This window comes from Puma concolor, chromosome A3 (genome assembly GCF_028749965.1).
Source record: "Puma concolor isolate L17-30 chromosome A3, mPumCon1.1.hap2, whole genome shotgun sequence".
NCBI classification, from domain to species: domain Eukaryota; kingdom Metazoa; phylum Chordata; class Mammalia; order Carnivora; family Felidae; genus Puma; species Puma concolor.
The window spans coordinates 21476595-21503181 of record NC_141669.1 but is presented as its reverse complement, the minus strand read 5'-3'; the positions used below and the strand labels follow the sequence as shown (position 1 = coordinate 21503181).

The following is a 26587-nucleotide window of genomic DNA, read 5'->3' as shown; positions in this document are numbered from 1 at the left end:
ACTAGCTATTTGAAGAGAACAATTTAAAGCCTACGTTAAATCATGTCATCATAACATTGCAGAACACCAGAGATAATAAGAGCCTAAAAACCTCTGTAGAGAAAAAAACAGAGACAAAAGACATACAGAGGACCAGGAATCAGAATGGTTTGGGACTTGGAAAGGTTGGAAGACAGCAGCTAAAGACCTTCGGAATTATTATTATTTTTTAAAGCTGTTTTATTTATTTATTGAGAGAGAGAGAGACAGAGGGGAGAGAGAGAGTGTGAGCGAGCCAGCGGGGGAGGGGCAGAGAGAGGGGGAGGGAGAGAATCCCAAGCAGGCTCCACGCTGTCAGTGCAAAGCCCGATGTGGGGCTCGAACTCACAAACTGTGAGATCGTGACCTGAGCCCAAGTCAAGAGTCAGATACTTAACCAACTGAGCCCCCCAGGCGCCCCAAGACCTTCAAAATTATAAGGAAAAAATCCCAATATAGAATTAAGTCATAGCTAACCTATTAATCAAAAGTGAAGGTGAAGTGACTATTTTTTGACATGCAAATTATTTTTAAAAAGTACCTCTTATGCATGCTGTCTGAGGAAGCTTTTGGAGGACACGCTCCATTAAAACTAGTAAGGAAACTGTGTTCCTCTGGTAAACTAGACTGGTATATACAGGGTACTTCCGTTTTTGTAAAACATAAGGTTCTACATGCACACACACACACACAAAGGGAAGATCTCTGGAAGGACACACACAGCGTGCACGCGGCGATCGTTATGTTAGCTTGTCGGAAGGGACCCGGAGGACTGACTGTATCAGTGTTAGTGTTGGTGCCTTGTCTGGAAAGCGAAGGGGCAGCTTTGACACGGACACCCAGTGGCACTTGCAGTGGCTTAGGAAGCTGATGGCACCGGAGAAAGTGGCCAAGTTCGGCTAGACTAAGCCCCAGTCGCTTTTAGACAGTTTTCCTATGTGGCCTCTGAAGACGTGTTGTGATTTTCCTACTAATGTGACAAAGAAATGCGGCCTGGATGGCAATGCAGTTGGATAGATCAGTGCATTTGAAAAAAAGTATCCAGGACACCACCAGACAGGAGTAACCTCCAGAGGGTGGCTCTGCCTCATCTAGTATGTTCCCATGCTCTTACCTGTGACTTGCATAGGCCATAGAGGCCTGGTCACCAGATCTGCAGGGGATGCACACTGGGAGGGCAGACCACATGTGACAGGTTCTGGTCCTCGAGCCCGCCCCTTCCCTGTGCCAGGCTGCCTGGGCTTGGCCCTCCAGGAAGGGGTCTGTCCACCCTAAGTTTCTAGCCTGTGGGGATTTTCTATCTCATCTCGTTTGTCTTTTAAAGAGAAAGTCCCTTTCAGCCTCAGTTCCAGGTCAGCCCTCCCTGACTTCTGATTGAATTGCTCCCGGAGAAGCCTTCCAGATGTCTCTTTGGGCTCGGTGCACCAGCCCTCGCAGGCTCTTATCTGCAACTGTGGCTGCGGACTCTGCCTCTGGGGTCTGAGCCGAAGAGGGCACGCGTGGCTTCCTTTTGACCTCCACGGTTGGAGCCCAGGTCGGCCCGCCTCCGTCTGAGCAGTTTGGATTACTCTGTAACCCTCAGTGACCTCTCCTGTCATGATCTCGGGCTGCATGTAGGTCCGCTTTGGGAGCCTGAAGCTTTGCCCCCAGCCCCTGCCATGAGGCCGCTCTTTCCTCTTAGCGCCCCTGAGTGCCCAACACTTTCTAGCCTCCAGGCCCCATCCTGGCCATTAGCGCTGGTCCTCCTGGGGCACCAGAAGGTCAGCAGGCAGAGTGGTTACAAGCTTGCTTCCTTGAAGCCAGAGGCCTGTGTTCGTTCGAGACTCAGCTCTGCCACCTTCTAGCTCTGTGACGTTTCTTACCTTTGCTGAGCCTTTGCTCAACCTGTTCCCACACTTATAAAAAGCATGATACCAAGTCCTGGAACCTAACCCCGCATGGTTGTTATTAGGACAATTAAGTGATCGAATGCATGTCAGGGGGTTAGAGCAGCCCCCGGCACGTGGGTCAGTGTTGACTATGTGGTATAGCTGTTATTTTCATGCTATTATTATCTCTCTCTCTCTGTCTTTTTTTTTTTCTTTTGCAATGAAGAAACTGGCTCAGAGAAATGAAGTGATTTGCCCAAGCCACACAGCTTGAAAGGAGCAGACCATAAAAGCCACCTTTTCAGGCTAAAGATAGGGCTATTTATAAAATACCTTCAGGCTGTGCTGTTGGGCAAAGAACTATTGACCCCATGGCCCGGGGAGCTGAGCCCAGAGGAAAAGAGTAGATTCGGAGACTGGCAACGGAGCCGTGTTCTTAGTCCTGCCTGGACAAGCAGAACACGAGAGCTCGCGGGACTTAGAGGTCCTGCCCCCTCCCTGGCCTTGAATGAGAGCCTCTAGGGGTGGGCCCGGGTCCTTTCACAGAGTCTCCACAGGTTTCTAACGTGGGACCCAGTTGAACACCACTACGGAGGGCCTCAGAGGCAAGGGTGCAGAGAAAGGTACGGAAGCAGCCGTAGGATGCCCGAACTGGAGGGCGCTGGGGGCGGGAGGGATCGTTGAGTCTCTCATTTTACAGAGGGGAAACTGAGGCACAAGAAGGGATTGTGGCAGGTCCAAGGTCCCGAAGAGTGTGAGCTGCAGGGCTGGTCTCCCCTGTCTTGGGGCCTCTGAGCCCGCCGACGGCCCCTCCCCTCGTCTGGGAGGGAGCCACAGCATGGGCTCCTTGATTTCTGGCAGGCTGAATGTGTGAGTTTTTCAAATGGCTTTGACTCTTGAGTCCATTAGTGATTAATTCAGAGTTCCATTTAGAGCCGGCTGATCCATATTTGGAGGAGGAGAACGTTTTGTGGCAGCTGAGATGCAGCCACGATTCATCTGCGGGCAGCCCACCCACTCGGAGGCCTGGGATGGCATGAAATCTGGGCAAGGCCCTCCCCACAGCAGCCCTCCCCGCCAGAAAGCTCTGGGGGGAGGGCGGGGCCGAGGAACTCACACCTGGGTAGGGGTGGATCCTTGGGGGTGGGGGCTGCACAGCCTGAAGAACCCGCTGTGGGGTTCGGGCCACTCCCGTGGGGAGCCAGGGAGCAGTCCATCCTGGGCGCCCGCCATAATGGCACAGGACCTCAGAGAATTCTTTTTTTTTTTTTTTTTTTTAATGTTTATTTATTTATTTTAGAGAGAGAGAGAGAGAGAGAAAGAGAGAGGGAAATAGAATCTGAAGCAGGCTTCAGGCTCCAGGCCCCAGGCTCTGAGCTGTCAGTGCAGAGCCTGAGGCGGGTCTGGAACTCGCTAACTGTGAGATCATGACCTGAGCTGAAGTCGGAGGCTTCACTCACTGAGCCACCCAGGCGCCCTGGGACCTCAAGAGAATTCTAAAAAATTAGTACAACTTACTGAAAGTCAGTCTGCTTGTTCTCACCTCAGGCCGGAGTTCTAACAGTGACAGTGACAGCTCCTGCCGCCCCCTCCCCCCTGTCCCTTCCCCTCGTGGGCCACTGGGTCCTCCGGGGATGATGGCCTTCCTTTTCTCCTCGATGCCTTTTAGTGTCCCCCATGCTTTCCTGGAGAATGTTTCCCCTCACCTTTTCCGTACCCCGCTTTTCGGCTCCCTCCCGAACTTTCAGAGAAGTGTCTGGTGACAAGTTCAGGGCCCCTTACGAGGCTGATGGAGCCTGTTCTTCACGAATAGCCATGCACCGGTCTGGCTCCTGTGTTCAGGCCCTTGACATGAGTCAGCACAAGGCCAGTGATGGGGATTAGCTCCCCATCCGGCAGAGTCAGGATTGAAGCCTAGGTCTCTCTGCTCAGAGAGGTCAAACAACTTGCTTCAGATCACACAGCTAGTGGGAGAGGGATCAGGGTCCAAATGGGTCCCCCTGACTGATCTGGCAGCCTTCCAGCAGGAAGCGGGGAAACAGATCATACGCCCAGTGGGGTCTTTGAAGGGACTTTGTAGTGAAGGCACTGCTCTCAGAGGCTGAAGGAAACAGCCAGGGACTAGCGATTACTGCCCCCGAGGCCCACGGCCCAGTCAAGCGCTGGAGCTGAGTGAACGTTGGAGGGATCACACAGACACAGATGCTACCAGAGCCGGCCAAGGCTGGAAGGGGGAGGGGGACACACCCCACCAGGCTCTCTCACTACCTCCAGTCTCCCTGTGGTGCCTCCCTTGGGCCAAAGCCATCCGGAAGCATCTGGAAGCCAGAGGGCAAGGGCGGTGGGAGGCACCATAGAGATCAGAGCCGCGCCTGGGCAGTCAGTGGGAAAACAGTAAGAGCACAGACACAGCTGATGTTCTTTCTACTCTCCCACGGCCGGGATCTAAAGGACATTTTCCCAGTCGGTGAGCTGTGAAAACATGAGAGGCCGGATGGGGAGCAGATCCTGGCTGTCAGTTCTCCTGGTGTTGGGCCTCCATTTACCATAATCAGGGCCCTGGGAGGGCCTCTTCTCTACCTGCAAATCCTCACTTGTAAAATCACCCTCTGGAGGCTTCACTTAGTCACATGTCCCTAAATCCCACCCATCAGAGGTTCATTTGGGTCACCAAACCACACACCCCGCAGGTGACAGTGAGGGGCTGTTAGTCGCTTTCCCGAGTAGGGATTAACTTGGCCAGATGCTCGCCTCCCAGCGCTCGGCCGAGATGAGAAGCTGGATGGTGGGCAGAAGAGAAGGAAAGGACCAAAGGAGAGAGGGTAATTTTGGAGCAGGAAGGATCCTAGGGGAAGAAGAAAGGGCAGGCCCAGGGACCCAGGTCAGGTTAGAGGGCACCCACCATCATGGTCTGGGGCCGAGCTCTGGGAGGCAGGGCACAGCGTGTCTGAGCTGCAGGACAGGAGCACAGACAGGGGTGTGGAGAAGCTCGGGATCTCCTGAGAGCCTATGCAACGCCAGGCTGACCTTTATACAGCTCCTCCTGTTTACTCCTCACATATTTGTGAGGGGAGATTGGCCCCACCGTGACAATGAGGAGACTGGGGCTCAGGTGGTGTCAGAACCCTGTTCAACGTCTCAGAGCTACCAGAGGGCAGAGTCAGGACTTGAACTCAGGTCTGTCTGGCTCTAGAGACCGTTTTTCACCAGCGTGTGTTAACCCCCCACCCCTCACACACTCACACACACTCTCATACACACACACACACACACACAGTCACACGAAGGCCCTGCACTCTCCATCATGTCAACACCCACCCCCGCCTCCTGGCCTCCCAAGAGAGATATCATTATTGCCCATTTTCCCGATGGTGAAACTAAGGCTCAAGAGTAAGGCGAGGTCACGGCACCGGAGTGGCAGGGCGGGAACTGGAGCGTGGGCCTCCTGTGTCCCAGGCCACCACGTCTCCTCTCCACTTTCTGGGTCACCCGTCCTAACAGACCCAAGACCTGTGACCAGGATGGGGTAGGAGGGCGGGAGGATGAGGGCTTGTGCTCTCTTGGCCTGGGGCTCCTGCCCTCCCCCCCACTCGAAGGTCACACAGCCCCTTCGCCTTCTGCCTGCCCCTCACAAGCAAAGCCTCCAGCACAGTATGGGCCTGCGACAGAGGCACTGACTCAGCCACACCCACCTTCTCAGGGCCAAGGGCCGGGCTGGGCAGATGGCTTGGGGTTGCGCGCTGGCTTCCCCAAGGCCCTGCGGGCTTCTCCATCTGCAAGTGAGGGACTGGACGGTGTGACCACAGATGTCCCCTCCAGCTCTGACATTCTATAACGAACACCTGTGGCGTATGTTCCATGCTATAGAGCATACTCACACACCTTTCCTCATGCCCGGCTCATCTTTGCACCCCCTACTGTGTGCTGGGCACCCTGGACTCCTCAAGGATGTTTCTAGAAGGGTGGAATGAAAGGTCTAACTGCCTTTGCTATGTCACTCAATTGTAAGTCCCCTTCTTCCAGAGATCCTGGGGGGACAGAGGCACACGGTCTGCAGTCCATGAGCTGAGCCTGCAGTTCATCATGCCTCTCTTCTTAGCATCCATGACACCTTCCTGAAGCTCTGTCCCCCTGGGAAGCACTACAAGGAGGCAACACTGACCACAGACCAGGTCAGCTCCCTGCCGGCCCTGAGGGTGAGTGCTGGATGGGGGCAGGGGGAGGTGCCACTGGGGGCCATGGAGGGGTGGAGGACACTGGGGGAGGGGAGGGCACTCTGACCGTGGGCCGTCTCGTGGTAGCATCTCCAGAGGGGCTCTTGGACCTCCAGGCACGGGCCCAGCAGGGCATGCTTCCCCAGCACTTTTCTTTAAAAAGTTTTTTTTAATGTTTATTTATTTCGAGAGCGAGAGGGAGAGACAGAGCACGAGCAGGGGAGGGGCAGAGAGAGAGAGGGAGGCACAGGATCCAAAGCAGGCTCCAGGCTCTGAGCTGTCAGCACAGAGCCCAACGCGGGGCTCGAACTCACAAACGGTAAGATTGTGACCAGAGCCGAAGTCAGACACTTAACCGACTGAGCCACCCAGGCGCGCCCCTCCCCTCCCCGCCCCCAGGACTTTTCATATGAATCTGGCCTCACTTTATCCTTGTATCAGTCTCATAGGCAGGACAGGCATGGCAACAGTCACCATTTCTCGGTGAGGGGCTGAGGTGCACTGGGGCAATGCCACTTGTTCTAGGTCCTATCGGTGAAGGTGGCAGGCCTAGCCGAGGTCCCCCTGGCTCTGCTGACTGATCTTCCAGAGCCTGCTTGTGATTCCCTTTTGAGCCTCAGCTTAAACACCGCACTGCACCCCCCTCCGGCTTCCTGCCAACCATTTACCTGACGCCCCCTCCCCCACCAGAGGACCCTGCACCAGCCAGCTCTCTCTCCTCTCTTTTATGCCCCAAATGAGATAAGCAGGAAGGTCGAGGATCCCCTGCAGAATCATTCGGGCCTAGGGGAAACCAGGGTGCCACCCCAGGTCATTCCCCCAGCCCCCTCCTCAGCCCTTCTCTTCTGCTCAGGCTGCCTCACTGGACTAGGGCTTTTCTAGAACGACTGAGAACCTTCTCAGGTTCTTCCCTGAGAAGCCAGGAGCAAGACTTGGAGCCCGGGGACTGTCATCCCAGCCTGCCTCCGTCTATCTCCAGGTGTGACTACAGGAAAGAAGGACACGTGCATTTCTGTTCTTGGTCCCTTTATCCTCTCCCCCTGAATTTAGCTGATCCTCCCTGAGTGAGAGCCTGATAGATAAGAGAGGTGGGCCAGATGTTCATATCTTCTCCTAGATTTCCCAGTTTCCTGGGCCAAATCTCATAACTCATACACCCAGTACACACACACACACACACACACACACATCTTGTGCTTGTTATAGCAGAGTCCTTGTACAAACCACTCCCTGTGCCTCAGTCTCCCCACCTGTGAAATGGGTGGAGTGGTGGGGGTGGCTGGGGGTTGTTTGCACATGCTCCCGAAGGCTTGCTGCATCCCCCCAGGCCGCCCACCACCACCAATCTTTTAAGGACCATCCTTGAGTTTTTTGTTCCTGCTGTGACAAGGCTCTGCCCTTCCCCGCAAAGCACCCGGAAGAGGCCAGAGAGTCACAATAAAAGGGCTCCCCAATCACTTCTAAGATTTTTAATTAAAATTTGTGCAGTGCGTAGCGAGGCAGTGTCGGGTTAACAAATCATGGCGGTGTCAGTCTTCCCGATTTTTCATTCGGATCTCGGCAGAATAACGGTTTGAATTTGTCATTGTGCGACGAGAGCCCGTCTTCTCTTCTGTCTGGAACAAGACGGGCTCTGAGAGCCGTGGGCGCCTCTTAGAAGAGGGCTGGGGACTCGGGTAGGGTCCTAAGGAGGAGATTGCACAGGTGGAGGGGACACACATTCAACTAGGGCTCTGCAGCATCTCCGAAGCGAGGGAGCTTGTTTTGGGCAGAGACCAAGAAAGAGCACAGAGCTGGGGCTTGACATGGAGGCAGGAACAGAGAAAACAAAGGAGTGAGAAGGGGGGTGAGGGGGGGAGTAGTATGGGGGAGCTGGAGCCGGGGTCTTGGAGAGGAAAGGAGCACAATCCTCAAAAAGGTGAAATAATTGGAGGATGTGTCTGGCCCAGGCAGACGGGGGCCTGTCCTTCTGGTACCCCCTGCTCGCACACACACCCCCGCCCCCTCACCCCCGACACACACACACTTCCAAGTCCCCACTGCCCCCCACGCACCCATGCATGCACACGCGTGTGCTCAGACACCCAGACACGCGCTGGCTGGGGCGTGTCTCAGAAGGAGGCTATCCACTCGGGCCCTGGGACCGAATGGGAAACTTGTGCCCTCCGCTCCCCAGATGGGGGACAGTGTCACTCAGGCAGTCTCAGAATATCAGAAGGTGAAGCCTTAAAATCAGGCACCACCAGGGAATCACTGCCAAATGCTCTCTGCCCCGGTTTTACCCCTCAGAAAACTGAAGCCCCAAGAGGGAAACACCTTGCTCAGGCTACGTGACCGCAGAGCCTGGCTGGCTGTGACCCCACTTCCAACCGGGGGCCCCCCCTCTGATCAGGGCTTGGCTCAGTGCTGACTGAGCGCTGGGTCTGCAAGGCGCCCTGGGGGCACAGGGGGAGCGCCTGGCAAAGACCAGCCATGGAGGGCCGGCTTGGAGAGTGAGGGGTGACGCGTGAGCTGGCACTCCACATGGCCCCAGAGCACCCTAGGCGGGCCTGGGGGCTCTGTCCTGAGCCCCAGAGGAACGCACGCCGCACTGGCATCAGAGGGCCGGGTCAGGGCCCGGCTCCATCACTCCACCTGTGCTGTCTCCCTCTAAGCATGAATCCCTGTCTGCAAAACAATGTGTCTGCCCTCTGCTGTGTAACAAGTGCAGGGATGAGCCACAGTCCTCCGCACCCTCCGTTTTTTCCCCTTGTCCGCTGCTCTCTTCCGTCTCCGGGGCAGGGAGCCAAGTGAAGGGTGAGAGACTGCAAGGCTTGAGAACAGAGGAGGGGCAGAAGGGTGGCCTGGGGTCTGCGTCCCACAGTGGTGGGAGGGCTGTGGGGGTGTGTGCAGGCAGCCGCTGCCAGCCCAGGCCGCCTCTGGAGCGCCAGACCCCCAGGCACTTTACTGGACAGTGGCTGGGAACTGAGACGGGATCTTGGGACCAGACTTCTTTAATTTTACTTATCTCTTCCCTCTGAATGGCCATCGCTTTACTCCATTGTACAAATACAAACCAGATTGTTGTAGAAAAACCGGAAAACAGGGGCGCCTGGGTGGCTCAGTCGGTTAAGCGTCTGACTTCAGCTCAGGTCACGATCTCGAGGTCCGTGAGTTGGAGCCCCACGTCGGGCTCTGGGCTGATGGCTCAGAGCCTGGAGCCTGTTTCCGATTCTGTGTCTCCCTCTCTCTCTGCCCCTCCCCCGTTCATGCTCTGTCTCTCTCTGTCTCAAAAATAAATACACTTGATCTTAGCCAAAAGGCCGAGAAGCGATGTCTCAAAAATAAATAAAACGTTAAAAAAAAAAAAAACCCAGAAAACAGAAAAGTCAAAATGCAATACAAACTGTCAGGGTAGCTCACCTCAAGGGATGACAATCATGACTCTTTTGCCTTATTTCCTTTCAGATTTTTTTCTAAGCAGATATGTGAAGTGTTTATTGGGATCCCCTGGACTTTTTTGCATGATTCCCCGCCCCCCCCCATGTTGGTTTCTTTGTTCCTTTTCCAGCTGGTTCTGAACAGCCAGAACGATCTCACACATTTGGGACACCCGACCACTGCCGCTGGGTTAGAACTCGCTTGCTAGTTAAGTGATCTGAGGCCAGTCGCTTCCCGAGGGGAATGATTCAGGGTGTGAGGAAGCAAATAGACCCCGAGCAAAGGAGACTGGGCGGGAGGGGTGCCGCGTGGAGAGCCCGTTTTCCAAAGCAGGTGAGAGGCCTGGCTCTAGGTGCTCCCAGGCGTAGACCTGGGTCCAAGGATGCAGGTGTCGTGACAGTATGAGGAAGCGCTTTCTAATCAGTAGAGCTGCATGCAGAGGGCACGTGTTCCCTGTCACTGAAGGGTGTGAAGCGGGGCCAGACAAGCATGTGGCCGGGGTGTTCCCTCCTCACCTCCCGAGCCTGGGGCTCTGGCCCTGGCACTCGTTCTTGCTGTCTTCTGTGTCCACCTCCATAGTACGTCCCAGACTTTGGATGTTCAGTGTCCGATAAAACTCCCCCCCCACCCCACCCCCCCAAATTTTTTTTTCTCTTTTTGAGAAAGAACCATTAGAGACGCCAACTTTCCAATTTGGCCAAGTAAGGACATTTACAAACGATGGGATCCACCATCACCATCATTTCATTTTTTAAGCATGTTCATTCTAGATCAAAAATATAAGAAGGATCTAGTCCCAGAAGCAAGAACAGTTCTTCCCGTACACATCTCTTTTTTGTGCTTCTTTTTTTTTTTTTTTTCAACGTTTATTTATTTTTGGGATAGAGAGAGACAGAGCATGAACGGGGGAGGGGCAGAGAGAGAGGGAGACACAGAATCGGAAACAGGCTCCAGGCTCTGAGCCATCAGCCCAGAGCCTGACGCGGGGCTCGAACTCACGGACCGTGAGATCGTGACCTGGCTGAAGTCGGACGCTTAACCGACTGCGCCACCCAGGCGCCCCTGTGCTTCTTTTTCTACGTTTGCTCCTGGTCATTAAGCACTTCGTCACCGGTCATCACTGGTCCTCAGACTAGCTTTTGGGGATTGAGGACTAAATTGCCCTCCAGGTCTTTCCAATCTTGGTCGCAGAGGGAGGCTCGCTTCCCGAAATGAGCAAGGAGAGGCTTGCTGGGGGGTGAGGGCCCGAGTATCCCTGGGTCCTCAGGGCCCAAGGATGGGAGCAGTCTGACTCACACTGCCCAGAACACATCTCTGGAAAAGGCTGTGAGAATTGGGCCCCAGGGAGCTCCGGGTACAGCTATAACTTGGCTCAGGGGCTTGAGTGGTCTGGGAAGAAAGTTCTGTTTTCTTAACTTGGATTCACTGGTGGAAAAAGTGGGTTGGTTAATATTGGGAAGGGTCTGCCCATCAACATATGAACAAGGCGAGAGAGTTGCCTGGGCAGCCGAGGGCCGCGGGGCAGGGAGGGGGGGACCCTGAGGACGGGGACACAGTGGCCCTTTTCCACTCAGAAGTTTCTGTTTTCTCTTTGCGGCTTTCTTTGGTGTATTTGAAAGCGAATTAGCTCAATGTTTCTGTTCTTGTAAATAACCATCTTGCTTTCTGTAAACTTGGATGAGTAGTGGCACAGTGTGACCCAGGTTTCTGGTTTCCGGGCCCAGGATGGCGGGTGGAAGGACCTGTGGGAGATCCCGGGGTCTCAGAGCCAGTAGGGTGGAGGTTCGCACACCGAAGGGGCCACCACACTGCTCTCGGGCCTCTTCCCGCCTCCCCCTCCGGGGTTCCTGACGGCAGGTGGGGTGTGTGCACAGCCTGGCCTCTTCTGCATTTGCCTCCAGCATCAACTCTGCACTGTAAGCACAGAGAGGTTAGGAAACCTGCCCGAGGTAGCGGGAGGCCCTGTGGGTGTGGCTCCTAAGGTTCCAGCTCCGTGTCAGTTTCTGTCCCCAGTTTCTCTGAACCTTTCTGATGCCCACTTATAGGCTGGGCCTATCCACTTCAAATACTTTGCAAAGAACCCACTCCCAACGCTTTCAGCAAACGAAGAGTCCTCATACTTATTCAGACTTTGGAGAAACTACCAGGGTAGCAGGGGGGCAGGAATGGGAGTGTATTTTTTTATTTAAAAGGTTTTTTTTTTTTAAGTTTTCAAATCAAAATTGTTTATGCACGTCAAGAGTCAAGTTGCCCTACAAGGGTTACCCTCACTTCCCTTTTCTGGAAGCAAACATTTGCAGCTCTCAGCTGATTCTTGGCTCTTGCCTCCATATCCCTGGAGAGGGCTCTTGTATGGCCCCCTCTTCATACCTTGGCCTTTGACCTCCTAGAGAAGAGGCTTAGCGCTTCCCTCCCCCATGTCCATCCCCCACCTCGCTCCTATCCCCCACCCTCCCAGTGTAGGTATATAAATGTTTCGATTGGATCAGTATTCAGTGTATACGTTGTTATGACTCCATATGCTACTCAGAGCTGAGCCAGGAAATCGGCTATGGTTACTTTTCCCTTTCTGCACGTTTTTTGTTTTTGTCTTTCCTGGATGTAATCATTGCTTTTGGTTATGCTTCTACGTACTTATCATTAAGTTCACACTAAACCTCTGCCAATCACCTGAAAGTCTCCCCTAAGGCTTTCAGGAGTGAGATGCTTTCTGTACATTCCATTTTCTTTTTTTTTTCTTTTTTTAACTTATTTATTTATTTTGAGAGAGGGAATGAGCCGGGAGGGGCAGAGAGAGAGATGGGGACAGAGGATCTGATGCAGACTCTGTGCTGACAGCAGAGAGCGCGATGCGGGACTCGAACTCACGAACCATGAGCGTGAAGTCAGATGCTCAACCAACTGAGCCCACCCAGGCGCCCCTGTACGGTCCCTTTTCTTGGCTAAATTTCTCTCCGTGTACTCCCTTGTTTTGGTGACGCACATCCCCTAGTAGCTTCCTCCTAAAAGGTTCACGGAGGTAAACGTCTTGCCACCATACCTACACCTGACCCAGGTGATAATGTCTTTATTCTCCCCTCATACTTGATGGAGCATTTACACGGAATTGAACTACAGGCTGGTTGTCAGTTTTCCTTGGAATTGGAAAAGCAGCACTGGGGTGCATTTTAGCTTTCGCTGTTGTTACTGAGAAGTCCAAAGCCTTTCCATTTCCCGATTTTTTTTTTTGGTAACTTGAGTTTTTCTTTCTGGAAACTTTGTCAGCTCTTCTCTTCGGCCCCAGTATTCTGAAATTCCCAGTGACGTGAGTTGGCGTGGGCCTTTCTGTCCGTGTACAGGAAACACAGGACCCGCTCGGTCTGGAAACTGTCGTTCAGGTCTAGGATGTTGACGCAACGTCTTATCCCATCTTTTCCCCACGGTGCTTTCTCCCCCGGCTTCTTTGGGTCTCCAGCTTTGTGTCAGAGGCCTTCCTTGGCTATCTGGAAATCGTCTGCTCATAATGAAGAGTGGGGGTCAAAGCTGGAGTCCCTGCGTGGGCTTTCGACGGGGAGCTTTCCTGGAGGGTGAGCCGAGGGGGGCTATTTCTTGAGGTCTCCCTAGAGAGGATAGGGGTAAAGTTCTGCAGAGAGGGCTACGGGGGTCTCAGACTTCAGCACACGTATATTTATTTGATCCCCGGGTCTCAATGTGGCTGACATCGCCGGTGCAGAAAGCCTCTATTAAGTCTCTCCCGAGAACACCTTTCCGGGTGTTGTGCAGGGGCTGGGAGGGCCAGCCACCCGGCATCGAGTGGAGGGTTCTAGAACTCCAGTGCTTTCAACATCTTCAATCGATCCTCCTTTCCCGACCTCTATGAATTTCCAGTGCGGCCAGGTGCTTCCGGCTCCAGAGCCTTCCAAGGGTCCTGGGATGCAGAGCAGGCTGCTAGCTGTTCCCGCTGTGGGGTCAGGGTTGGGCTCTCTCATGTCTGCCGGGTCAGTTACCAATCCTGTTCCCACCTGCTTCCTGTGTGTGTCAAGGCGCTGCTCTTGTCTCGTGTTCTCTCCGTTTCTGTGGGTGATGCCTCTAAAAACCCCCTTTCCTAGTAGTTTTCGTGGGTGTCAGAGAGAGTGAAAATAGATGCAGGCGTTCAGCCCGTCATCTTTACCCAGGAATAACACCTGCGTTCCTGACGTTCAGGAAAGCTTTACAAAGACAGCCTCTCCTCACTGTTGCTGTCTCAGAATATGCCACGCGCAGCAGCTGCCCCCAGAATGTTCCCGCTCCCCACTCCCAGCCTCTGGAATGCTCCACTCTGCTCGCGTCCTCAGAGCTCCTGTGTTGCTCATTCCCCCCTCCTGTCCCCACATCACCCTCCAGCGTAGCCAGGCTTCTCTGGGAGCCCCTCCCTCCCTGAGGACCCCTGGGAAACGACACTCCTTGTCCAGCTGATTTCCTTACCAGGCAGACATTCCCACGGATAAGACACATTTGCGGACCCAGTCTGATGAACGGGGTTCTCACACGGGGTTCCATCCATTTACCCTGTAAGAGTTATCGTGCGTTTCCCATGCACGGCGCGTTGAGTGAGGTCTCGGGGGCTTCCTTTCTCATGGCATTCTGGGTAAAGAACAAATAGAAGAATCACAAACTGTGGGGGCTTTGCCGAGCTCTTGACCCCAGTGCCAAATGCTGGAGCCCAGACAGGCACACCCAGGCCCCCTCGGGGGCGGGGGGGGGGTGTAGCGCGCCTGGAGAGACCCTGCCCAAGACGCTTGGTCATCTCTGTGAGCATCTCCTCCCCACTTCTTAGGATGCCGAGTGGCTTCTGGGGCAGCCAGGCACGTCTAGGCACAGCACCCCTCCCTGAGGGTTCTGGAAGGACCCCCCTAGAGCTGTCCTGTGGCTGGTCCAGGGCTGTGGCTCGGCACAGAGACACCTGCACGTCAACTCTCCCAGCAGCCTTGGCCGCTGAGTCATTATCCGAATTGACAGCTGGGGAAGCAGAGGGTCAAGGGGAGTAGGCTGAAAACTCCGTCCACTGAAAACTCTGCTACTATAAACGACCATCCTGCTTCGTCTTTCCGAGCCTGGGCTGGAAGGGGTCCCAGAGGCCCGTGGGTTCCCAAGCCCCTTTTCCCTGGCAGGTGGATGGCACAGCTGGAGAGACTGGAACCTGCCTGTCCAACTGAGAAGAGATCGGGCCGGTGGGAAGGCTGTACTGGGACTTCGGGAGTCTTCCTGGTGCACTTTTTGACCCACCTTGTCAGAGCCTTTCAATGGCTACCACCTCGCTGCACCTCCCGAGGGTGGACAGGCATTTGCCGCTGAAGCAATGGAGGCCCACAGGCAGCGCGTGACCCATACAAAGTCGCGGGGCCCGTCAGAGGCCGAGTCAAGTTTGGAACCCAGGCCTCCTGCTTCAGACTAGACTGTTTCCACGCCTCACTTCTGAGCTCCCACCGCCTCCTGAGGAAGCTCCTGTTGAGGTTAGATCCCTGACGGGGGGCTGGCCTGCCCGCCACTAACATTCACCTCTTGGCTCCCATGAGCTTAGGGCAGTCCTCTCAGCATCTGTATTCAGCCAGAGGACAGAGACCGGAGCGCGGAGGGAAGCCTGCAGGCCGGAGGGGCTGTCTGATCACCCACGGCCCAGGCCGGGACAGCTGGACCCAGTGGTAATCCTCATGCCGTATTTAGGCCACTGCCCTGGGCCCTCCGCCCCCTCGGATATCCTCCCTGGCTTGCTGACAATAGAAGCAGATTGGACGGTTGTAGCAATTCTACTGTCCAGCCCCACGTGTCCCCCGCCACTAGTTGTGTGTTTCATGCAAAGCACACAACAACAAGCCTCTTGGCGTGCCCTGCCTCATTTGCTTCTCACAGCAGGAGGGTGAAGCACGGTGGTACATCCCCATTCTACAGATGAGGACACTGAGTCCACGAGAGGTGAAAAGCTCTCCCCAGGTCCACACACAATTGCAAAAATACTTCTTTCTCCTCCATCTTCTGGGGGCAGATGACATCAAGGTCATTGAGCCGGTGGCACACGCACGGGTGCGGCCGAAGGAGGAAGGAGGACGGGCAGGAGCTGGTGGCCTGCACAGGTGGTGATTGAGGGAGGAATGGCTTTTCCCATCTCTAGCCGAGATGCCCTCCCGAGCCCTCCCTTGGCGACAGATCACACATGTGGGTCTTGTATGTTGGGGAGGCCTGCCTTTAGGTCCAGGTCATTTCGTCAGGGCCCCTCCCAGAGCCCAGCCTCCCGGGGCTCCTGTGGCAAGCCTGGGAATTGTCTGATTCCCAAGTCCCCAAGCCACGCCCCCCTGCCCCCCCAGTGCCCAGACTCCCCAGTGGAACAAATATTCCACTGAGAAAGAAGAGACAACCCAGGGGCAGCCCTGCCCCGCGGACACCCCAGCCCAGCCTCCCAGGCTCCCACCCGGAGGCCCCACCTCACAGGGCAAGAGGTCGCTCTGAGCCTTTCAACTCCTAGGAGAGAAGTAAGCTAGTTCACAAGCACCCCCTCCCAAGATAAATCCCGGGTGCTGATCAGAGACCCAGCGCCTCCCCAGAGGGGCGGGAGACCCAGGGCCACGGGGGTCCATTCAGCAGCGTGCAGGCCAGCCGGCCACCCCGTCTGTCCCACCCTCCCGGCCTACCCTGAAATCTGTGCTGTGCCAGGCACAGTGTTGGGATGTCACGGACACATCATCTCATTTAATCCTTACCAAGTTCCCGGCGAGGAGGAAGTTATTATCCTCCCCTCCAGCTGGGAAGCAGAGGAGCAAAGGGGTTAAGCAAATTGTCCACAGTCACACAGCTGATGAAGGGCAGCAGCCTCCGCCAGCAGCTCCACGGCCGACTCCCTCCTCCTCCCCCCACCCCTCCCCGGGGGGGAGGGTCCCGACTCCGATGCAGAGTCAGAGCTGGGAGGGCAATTTGGCAGCTGGCTCACTCCCTGCATTTTCAAGCATCATTAGATCTTTTTCTGACAACTTCATCAGTTAGCAGGGCTCAGAATTGGCAAAAATCCGTATTTAGACATTCAGCCAAAGAATTAAGAAGTGGTTGGTTTCAGAAAAAGCTCAGCGATGTGGGAAGCTGCCTCTGCTGCGGGTGAGCAGTCAGCAAGGGGAAGACGGATCTGGCCCTCGGCGTGGGTCGTCGCATGGCGGACACCAGTGGCCCTGAGCCCATGTCGCTGTCCACCTCGGAGCCTCAGTTTCCTCATCTTCCAAATGGGGGTGATGATGCCTCCCACACAAGCAGTTAGGAAAGCCTGGGAGGCGGGGGAAGGGCTCTGGGTTCCACTTGTGGCTCTTTTCTCCGCTGACTGACTGGCCTTGGGTGAACTTTGGCCTCAGCTTTCTATCTGGACCCCAGAGCAACGAGGCACGGATGCCCTGTGGCTCTAAGCTGGGGATGCAGGGGGGAGGAGGGAGCCCGTGGGATGGCCAAGGGCAGCCCCTCCCCCAGTGGGTCCTGATGGGAGATGCTGAGGGCTGCCTCTGCGGGGGGGCCTTTGGGAGGGGGTCATGCGTAGCACTCCCCTCTACTCACAGGAGTGACGGTTGTTCAGCCCATACGTCGTCACATTGTCGTCCGGGGCAGGGCGGGAGAGGTGTTTTGGGTTCATCTGCAGAGTCCGAACATTCTGCCACCTCACGTGCCACATCTTTTTTTGGGCCCTCTCACTGACCTGGGAAGTAGATACTGTTCGTTGTCTCCAGGTCAAACCCCAGTCAAACTAGGACTGTTGCCCACAAGTCCTGCTCCGCTCCCCTGGCCTCTTACCACACCTCTCACTTCTGGAAGGTATGTCTCCTGCAGCCAAACCCACTCGGGCCTTTACCTGGTTCTGTCCATGACTCATGATTTCTCCCAAAGCTCCCAAGAGCAGCAGCTGTCTTACCCTTGAGAGCACTCGAGGGGCAGTTTGGCATTGTGGACCAGCCAGGCCTGGGTCTGAATGCTTCGGGGAGTCGTTCAGACAAACCCTCAGAACCTCAGCTTCCTTACCTTTAAGATGGGAACGCCAAGGGGCCCCTGGGCGATTCAGTCGGTGAAGCGTCCGACTTTGGTGACTTTGGCTTGGGTCATGATCTCATGGTTTGTGAGTTCAAGCCCCACATCGGGCTGTCTGCTGTCAGCACAGAGCCTGCTCCAGATCCTCTCCCTCTCTTTCTGCCCCTCCGCAACTCTCTCTCTCTCTCTCTTTCTCTCAAAAGAAATAAACTTTAAAACAATAAATAAATAAGATGGGAACACCAAGTCTCCTTTCCAGGGCCGTGTCAGGGCTGTGTTAGGATCCAGTGAAGTAAGGGTGCCAGCCTTCCCCAGGTGACACATCATCTCATTGCCTGTCCCTGTGACAGGCTTCTGGGGGTCGAGGCGGAAGTGGCCAGCCCCACTGCCGGATGAGGAAATGGAAAGTCAGGCAGGTGGAGGGGCTGTGTGGCCACAGAGCCAGCTGGTGGCCGGGCGAGGGCTGGGCCCGGGCGCCATGGGGGCAGTGGCCCCACCGGGCTCCCTGCCCCTGGGAAAACCATTCCCGAGGCTGAGGTGAGAAGGGAATCCGGATTTCCTTCCCAAGGTGGAGACGACACTGATGGGATCAGTTAAAAAGCATTGCCTGCGCCCGGATTCCCTGGCAGCACCCAAGGGAACGGGCCGCAGAGGGCTTGGGGACATGTTTGTCCAGCACCCTGGTCCCAGTCCTGTGTCGGGGAATACAAGGTAAACAGACCCCATCTCAGCTTTTCAAGAGTCCTGGTCCCAAGGGCCCTTCTCAGCCTGCTGGCTTGAGGCTTTATTCCCCTCATGTCTTTTCTGATAACTTCATTTGTGCCCCCAGAGACCTCAGACTTGTTTAAAAATAGAAAAATAAACAACAATGTTCCTGAAATGCCCCCTCCCCCCAGCTTTGGGCCACCTAATGAGGTGCTGGCTGGGCTGGCTGGGGCTCGGTTCCCAGGATTTTCCACCCTCCGCAGGCCTCAGGCCTCCCGCCGCCTCCACAGGGACAAGACGCCCCATAGCTCTGGAGGCTTCCCAGGGGCGTGAGCGACAGCCAGTGGGGGCTGGCGTTGCGCAGCCTGCCCGGAGCTGTGGGCCGCTGGGGCTCCACACAGCTGGGGCCGGGGACACATCCACCCAGGTGCAGAAGGCCAGGCCCAGCACGGGCCCAACCACAGAGGGACCTGCCAGGGACCTTCCCCTCCTCTTAGCTCAGCCCCTACGGAAGCCACGGGCCCTTCCTGTGTGCCAGGCACTGGCTGCGACCCCCGGGGCTCTGCCCACAAGTCTCAGGCTGACGGGCTTGTTGTTCACGGTCCTGGACCAGGGTTTGCAGTTTGTGTTAGGACTTGGGTTTTCCCCGCCTGAAGGACGTAGTGATAGCTTCTCTGCCTGCCTCGAGGGCTTTTACAAAGGCTGGATGAGACGATGGCTGGCCGTGAAGATGCCGAAATAGTCTGGGAAGGTGGAGAGGATCTCGGGCAGCCTCCCCAGAGGAAGAACTTCTGGAAGGGAGGCAGTGGCTTTGCCCTCTGACCTCGCAGCAGGGGCTTGAGGGAGTGGGGCAGCGTCCCTGGTTAGCACCAGGCTGTCGGAGGGTCCCCAAATGCCACCACCACCGGGAAGGCAGCTAAGAAGTGGGCGTGTCCCACCTGAAGAAAGACTCAGAGGATGTAGGTGGAGGACGAGTTGGATCACTTGGATTAGGTGAAAATCCCTGAACACATGACACTTTTAGAAGCCGGAGCAGGCTCGTTCGGACGGCAAGCTCCTTGTCCCTGGTTGTCCCTGGAGGCATCCCGGAGTGAGCTGGCCAGACAGCAGTGCAGGGGGATCAGACTTGAGGCGGGGGTAGCCCACCTGCCTAGGACGCTGAAGTAGAGAGTAAGAGCAGAGATGATCGATGTCCTTCCATCCCCTGAACGTGCACATCCCTGCTTCCAGAGCTCCCGCCAGGCTCTTGGGAGAGGGTTCTTCCCCCTCCTCCTCTCTGCCTGACGCCTGAGGGAAGTGCTACCCGCAGGCCAATCCCGCGTCAGGGGGAACTGAAGCAGATGTCTAGACCAAGACGGCACTTCTCAGGTGGCAGAAAAGGCAAAGATTAGAAATGGGTTCTCTTTGGAGATGGCTGGAGGCACCTAGTTCATCCTGCTCCTTGGCCCCTGTTGATCCAGAGGCCCTCCTTCACCCGGCACCCCCAGGACTCAGGTGTCCCCCGTTTTCAGGAGATCGGTCAGGGAGAACAGCTGGTGGGCAGTTCTGGGTCAGGGACAGGTCGGTCCCTTCTCTGCACAAGCAGTGTCCTAGCTGGCCGGCCGCTTCTGCTCTCTGTATTCCCGGCAAAAGCCCTCCGGGAACAGGGAAAATCCCGAAGGTGAGGGTGGGCTGCCCAGCAAGGCCAGGCAGTTGAGGTGGGGGACCCCCCCCTTCCCCTCAGAGAGGCCTCTGAGCCAGCAGCGACCCTGAAGGGCAAGGGAGGCCGGGACCCTGTGGTTCCCCAGTCATGCAAACCAAGAGAGCCAATAAAATCCCATAGAATTCTCAGGAAAAATGCTCACTATCTACTTAGTTACCAACCCGTGGCTCTCTACTTTACACCGAACTTTCAGTCCAGTCGGGCACTTCCCTGCTGGCCTTGCAGGAGAAGTACATCCACCGGCCCTCTCACTGGGTCTGGGAGCCCAATCCAGCTCGGCCTGGGGCCCAGCCCTTGCTCTGCAGAGAAGAAAGCAGGAAAGCAAAGCAAAAGCCCCTGCTTCCCACCTCCTGGGAAGGAGAGTTTGTTTTTAAGCTTAGCAAAATGTCTCTGAAGCACACGTTGTTTTTTAACTCGCTTTTTATTTATGTTTAAATGCTATGTCAGCATTAACATACGTTTTCTACAAATGAATTCCTTAGCATCCGACCACCCTAACGGAAGTTGTCATCGCTTCTGGGACCTTTCCCTCCTGGGCACACTATTTTACATCACTGTAGACACACAGGCATGCAATTTTATTTTGTGCTTTTTCTACCGTTAGGCGTAAATGTTGGCTTTTTTTTTTCCGTGTTGTTACATAGTTCATGTAATTATCATTTTAATGGTGGCATAATTGCATTGCGTTCTGATTTACTAAACCACCCTCTCATTGCAGGACATTACCATGGTTCCCAGTCTGGGATTTTTCTTTTCTTTTTCTTTTTTTTTTTTTTTGCTACTATAAATAATTTTGCAATACGCATCCTCATGTATTATTTTCTTCATTTTAGGGAATTATTTTCTTAGTTTAGATTTCCAGGTTCCCCTTGGAGGCAGGAGAGAGATAGGGCCGTCCACTTGGTGAATTTGAACTATGCAGCCATTAAAATGATAATTATACTAAGTAGCAACACCAAGGAACATTTATGCCTCTAGGGGGGAAAGAGGGACAAAATAAATGTAAAACCTGGGCTCTGAAATATCCCTAACCCAAGTCAATGGTGAAAGATAGAGCCCTGGAGACCGCTCTCCAAGTTGACGGAAAGGTCGCCTTGCGTGTGGTTTTTCTTTTTTTTTTTTTTTTTTAATTTTTTTTTCAACGTTTATTTATTTTTGGGACAGAGAGAGACAGAGCATGAACGGCGGAGGGTCAGGGAGAGAGGGAGACACAGAATCGGAAACAGGCTCCAGGCTCTGAGCCATCAGCCCAGAGCCCGACGCGGGGCTCGAACTCCCGGACCGCGAGATCGTGACCTGGCTGAAGTCGGACGCTTAACCGACTGCGCCACCCAGGCGCCCCATGTGTGGTTTTTCGATAGGCGTGTGTTGGGGTCCTATCTATTTTCCCCATCCTCCACGAGGGTCTGGCGTGAGCGCCTCCCCAGACGTGCCGTGCACCAGGGATTTGCTCGGCGTTTCCTGCTGAGATGTGGTGGCCCTAGCTCTGGGACTCCTCCTTCTGCGCTGGGGCAGGGCTCCACGTCCTTGCTGTGGCCCAGCATCAGTGCGTCCTGCCACCACCACTCCTCCCCCCACCCCCAATGCCAGGATTCACAGGACACTTTTCAGTCCTCCCCTTGGTGGAGGACCAGCACCAGTCACAGCACGCTGCTCGGGGCTCAGCCTGGACCCACCTGCCGACCCAAGAGCCTGACCCCTCCGTGCGCATTTTTTCCATTTTGATGTAGCATCTTCCTGGGACACAATCAATGGAGGGGGCTCAGGTTTGAGGGGCAGACGGACCTGGGATCTGATGGCCGCTCTCCCTCTTGTTTTGGTTAAGTTCTTCCACCTCTCAGCTCTTGGGTTTTCTTTATCTACACAATGAACTTAGTCATATCTACCGTGTGGATTGTTGTAAAGAACAGATGGGGTCACATGTGTGAGTGTGAATGGCACAATATGTGACGTGCAATAAATGTTTAATGAGCACCGGTTTCCCCCGCGGGCCCAAGGGGAAATGTGGATAAGTCATGGTGCCCAGAGGTCTGGGCCCGTAGTAGGCACTTAATGAATGCCTAAGTAATGACGAGTCGTGCTGGCTGGGCCCTCAGCCGCCAAGGACAGCCTGCTGTGGTTGGGGTAACGTTCCCGGGATGAAGGGGAAAGTGAAGGAGAGGAAGTTGGGGGCTTCGAAAGGCCAATAATCCCAACGATCAGGGACCGAAAGGGTCCAGGGCCTCTGAGCCGCTTCGGTTTGGACTTTGTGATGTTTAAAGGATCACTGAGCATCGCAGAGGGAGAGTAGCCGCTACCGGGCTGGGGGGCGAGCCCATTTCGGTTTCTATCGGTTGATGCAGAGTGAGTGACGAGATACAGCAACTGCTGTTGCTTAGATGTGTTGATAAAAGAGAGACTGTTGTCTCCGGGCAAAGATATACATTCTGCAGAGTTCACAGAGGAACATGTTCCCAGGGGGCCTGGGGTGGGTGGCCCCAAACAGCTGCAAAGCAGCCCCCACACTCTGAGAGCCCCCGCTGCTTACAGACAGGAAGGCTGCTTATAAACAGCAGGCCGGAACCGGGCGGGCCGAGGGGCAACAACACGCAGCCTGCCCTCCCGTGAGAAGCCGGGGAGCTCAGCTCCGGCCAGCTCCCCGAGCGTCTCGGGCCTGGTCTGCCCTGGGTGACCTCATTGCGTCAGTCACCGTGTCCTGCTTTGCACAAAGTGCCCTTCAAGTACAGGTACAGGCCGTTTTTATATTGGCTCTTTGGAACTTTGTTTGCATTTTCCACAGAAAGACGGATAAACTCTTGTTAAGTTCCCAGCCTGAACCACAGGTTGACGCCACTCACGGTGCAGCCTCGTTCAAGTAGAGGGACCCGTCCTGCTGCGATTGCAGAACGTGGAGCCCTAAGTACCTGGGGGCCTTCCTGCCCCGGAAAACCCCAGCTGACTTGGCTGTGAGCCACCTTCCTCTGATACGATAGCCTGTGAGAGAGCAGAGCCCCCCCCCCCCATTCTTCTCTTCCTCTTCTCCCTCCTCATCTTCCCCTTCCCCTCCTCCTCCTCCTCCTCTTCTTGGAAGGAGAGGGCTTGCAAGGACAAAGAAGGGCTCTGATGTCTCCCTTTGTGCTTATGTCCCTTCTCCTTCCGTCTCCCTGCACATGTGCTTCGCTTCTTATTTACCCAACAAAATCCTTGACCTCTTCACTGATTTCCACTCCACTCACGCCAACCACTGTATGGATTTTGGTTGGCACTGCTGAAGGGGCAGGTAGGTCCCAGGAAGGGTACCATCTTGAATCATTTGCATCCACTGCCTTTCCCCCCCACCCCCGCCCCCGACCCTCTCTCCCATCTGTCCCCCTCACTCTCCACAGCCTAGAGGGCCTTTTGGGGCCCCCGCTTCTCCCTCTCCCTCTCTCCACCCAGACCTCCTGGAGCACAGGGTCCCACTTACAGGACCCCCCTCCCCAGATGCCAGCTGCTTTAGTATCAAGAGCAATTTTTTTTTTTTTCATTATCTTAGTAATTCAACAAAACAGCGAAGCTACAGGATTGAACTAGAGAGTCGTTCGTTCAACACCAGCGCTTTATTTGGTACTCCGGGAGGAGTGGTTTTCATCAGAAGGTCTAAGGCAGTAAATGGAAACATTTCCGAAATAAATCTGGCAGAAATTGGAAGAGGGAAGTGAGAGGGAAAGCAGCTGAAGGACACGTTTGCAGGAGCGACAGTTTGCCACGGGTGGAATTGACCATGTGCGGCCAGAGTTCAGATAAGGGAGGGCCCCCGTGGGGTGGGGGCGATGGACCCCACCTGCCTCTGCAGGGGCTGGCCTGTGGGATGGATGGGAGCGGAGGGAAGCGAGAGGGAGGCAAAGGAAGTTTGTGAGGTATTCGTGCAAAGCAAATGTTTGCCAGCTGGGCATCGGCCCCGGGGTGAGGCTGGAGGCTGCCTGTGCTGCCCACCGCTTCCCCATTTGGCCCCCGTCCCCACCCACGTCTTTGTTGGCTGGGCATGCTGTGTCCTGGAGGGGACACGGTGGGGGGGGGGGGGCAGCATCTGATGTCGTGCCTCTGTCATTGATAAGCACTGTGACTTTGACAGGGTCACTTAGTGTAGTCTAAGGATCCGCGCCGTAAAAGCCACCTGGGCAGCTTGTTAAGATACGGATTCTTGGGTTCTGCTGTGGCAGGAGCTGATTCACAAAGCCTCTGATGGGGTGATGAGTGTAAGTTCTGGTGACAGGTACCTGTGGGTTCAGACGCAAAGCCAGTGGGTGTGTTAAGCATCTTGGTGAGTCTCTAGCCAGCCCCCCTCGCACCCATCTTCTCCTCAGACTGCTCTCCCCTGAGTCCCCTGGAGATGTCGCACGGAGGTGAGGCCTCTGGCCACAGTCAGCAGTGCCCCTGAGGAAATGTTGGGCCACGGGCATCCCCTGGAGCCAGAACTAACGTTTCCACCCCCCATCGGCAGGCAGGGTGAGCTCCGGGCAACATGTAGGCCCAGGTGACATCTTTGCTTGGGAGCTCAAAGTGTTTAAGGGCGCCTGGGTGGCCTAGGCGGTTAAGCGTCCGACTCTTGGTTTCAGCTCAGGTCATGATCTCGCGATGGTGTGATCGAGCCGCACATGAGGCTCCATGCTGGGCGTGGAGCCTGCTTAAGATTCTCTCTCTCTCTCTCTCTCTCTCTCTCTCTCTCTCTGTCTCTCTCCCTCTGCCCCTCTCCCCAGCTCTCTATCTCAAAAAATTTTTCTCAGCTCTGCCAGGGCCTAGGGGTGCTGGCGATCCTGGTGCAGGGGATGGTGAAGTTGGGGGGCTTACTAATTGGAGCTAATGTTTATTGAGGTCCCGCCAGGAGCAGTTGTTTTGCAAACATGAGCCCATTCGATCCCTATAAAACCCCATGAGCAAAATTACGATTCTGCCCATTTTACATACGGGAGGTGGAGGGGGCCCATGGTCTGCCCAAGGTCACGCAGCTGGTTTTGTTGTGGTTCTTGTTACCCAGGGATGTGATGTATTGTTTGGCTTCTAGAGTTGATCTCGAGCTGTTAAAAAGGAGGTGGCGGGATGCACGGATGTGAATAGACATTCATCTATAAAATGGCTAAGTCCGTCTTTCCTGTAATAGGTGTTGGTAAACCAGTGAGGGACAACTGGTCTTTTTGGCCCCCCCCCTTTTTTTTTTTTCCTTTCTTGCTTGGGCAAGTTGCACTTGAGATTGTATAAACCTCAGAAGCTGCAAGATACCAAAATCTTACAGATGTCAAACAAAATTATTCTACTGGCTTTTTAGAGTCAGTCTGACTCCAGAGCCTGTTCTCCTTCTGTTCCCCACCTCGAGTGCCCCACAGCACGATGCCAGGCCCCTGGGCCACCCCCAAAACAATGCAGTTCCCCGAACTCCTCTGGGGTGGCAGGTAGCTCTTCTGGAAGGTTCCTCGGGGCAGTGGCAGGTACCTGTGGGCCTGAAATCTGGGGAGAGATGGGGCTGGTGGGCCTGAGCCAGGTTTAAGCCACGTGGATCCATGGATGTTTAATAATATTGAACATTTTTTTACTGCCTTTCTCCCCTGTTTGTTCCTCCAGTGATCTGCCTCCAGCTGCCGGCAGGACACATCCTCAGCCTGTCCCTGCCAACCCATCTGTCACTAGGAGACAGCTCCCATACGGGCCTCTCTGTTTTTAGACTTCAGGAAGGTTGAACATCTAAAATGCAGAGACTGTCCCTTTTTTATAAACAAAGTCCTGGCCAACTTAAGAGTGCATTCACCTAAGCACATCGCCCATCCCTCACGCTCTCTGTCCCCGACTCCCCTTAAATGGAAATGTCAGGCTTCTCTCCACCTGGTGAAGATCATACAGACCAGTGTGGGCCTTTGAGAGGCTGGAGGGTCCAGGTTAAGCCCCACGGTTGCTCTCTCCTACAGAACATTTTTATCCATCTGGCTGAAACCTGGCCCAGCTGGAAGGGGAGGGAGGGGCTTCAGGCCATGGGGAGAAGGAAGGGGACCCTGCTGCCTGGCCTGGTTTCCTCATGCCCGCCCCAGAGTCCCACCATATCTTGCTCCCTGCCTGATGTGGCCTTGGCTCCTGTCCTTTCTCTGTCTCCTGGCTGGTTTCTCTTTCCGGGCCCTTTGTCTATCCTACCTTGTAGCAACACTACTCTGTCCAGGCTCTTGTCATTTTACTTGTACTTGATTCAGATACTTCTATCCCCCGCCCCCGCTGTTTCTGAACGGACTTATTTGAGTGCCTGGGTTGAGTCCCATAAAGGACAGAGGTGGCATCTCCATCACTTGGGGGGTCCCAGAATTTGCTCAGTGCCCACTGTGCAGTGACTCACCTTATGCATTTGCTCCAAGGACTTGAAGTTCAGGTCATGGGCTTTGTGCCTTTGCGTCCTAGCTGAGAAGCCATATCCTCAAGCTCTACTGGTTTGTTCTCTGATCGACTGCCAACTATCAGGGGCCTGGGACTCAGGGTAATGCCTCAAATCCCACCTGCTTTGTGTGTGCAGAAATATGAATTTGAGATATTGTCTTGGAAAAAAATTAATTAAATACCCAATGGAGTCAAGAGCAGCGGTGCAGACAAAGCATTGAATTAGGAGTGCGAATTCTTCTTCCCTGGGCTTTCCTGTCTTTGTAAAACAGAGTGGT

The 26587-nt window shown here is 54.9% G+C and overlaps 1 protein-coding gene across 4 annotated transcripts in view; it reads left to right on the top strand.

The window, feature by feature from the left end:
• CIB4 (calcium and integrin binding family member 4) overlaps positions 1-26587 on the top strand; it is a 52527-nt gene that overhangs the window by 1830 nt on the left and 24110 nt on the right. For all 4 annotated transcript variants that reach the window (XM_086700195.1, XM_025927168.2, XM_086700194.1 and 1 more), the window contains exon 3: positions 5986-6082. In XM_086700195.1, coding sequence (XP_086556321.1) covers positions 5986-6082 — 97 coding nt within the window. The remainder of the gene's footprint in view (positions 1-5985; positions 6083-26587) is intronic.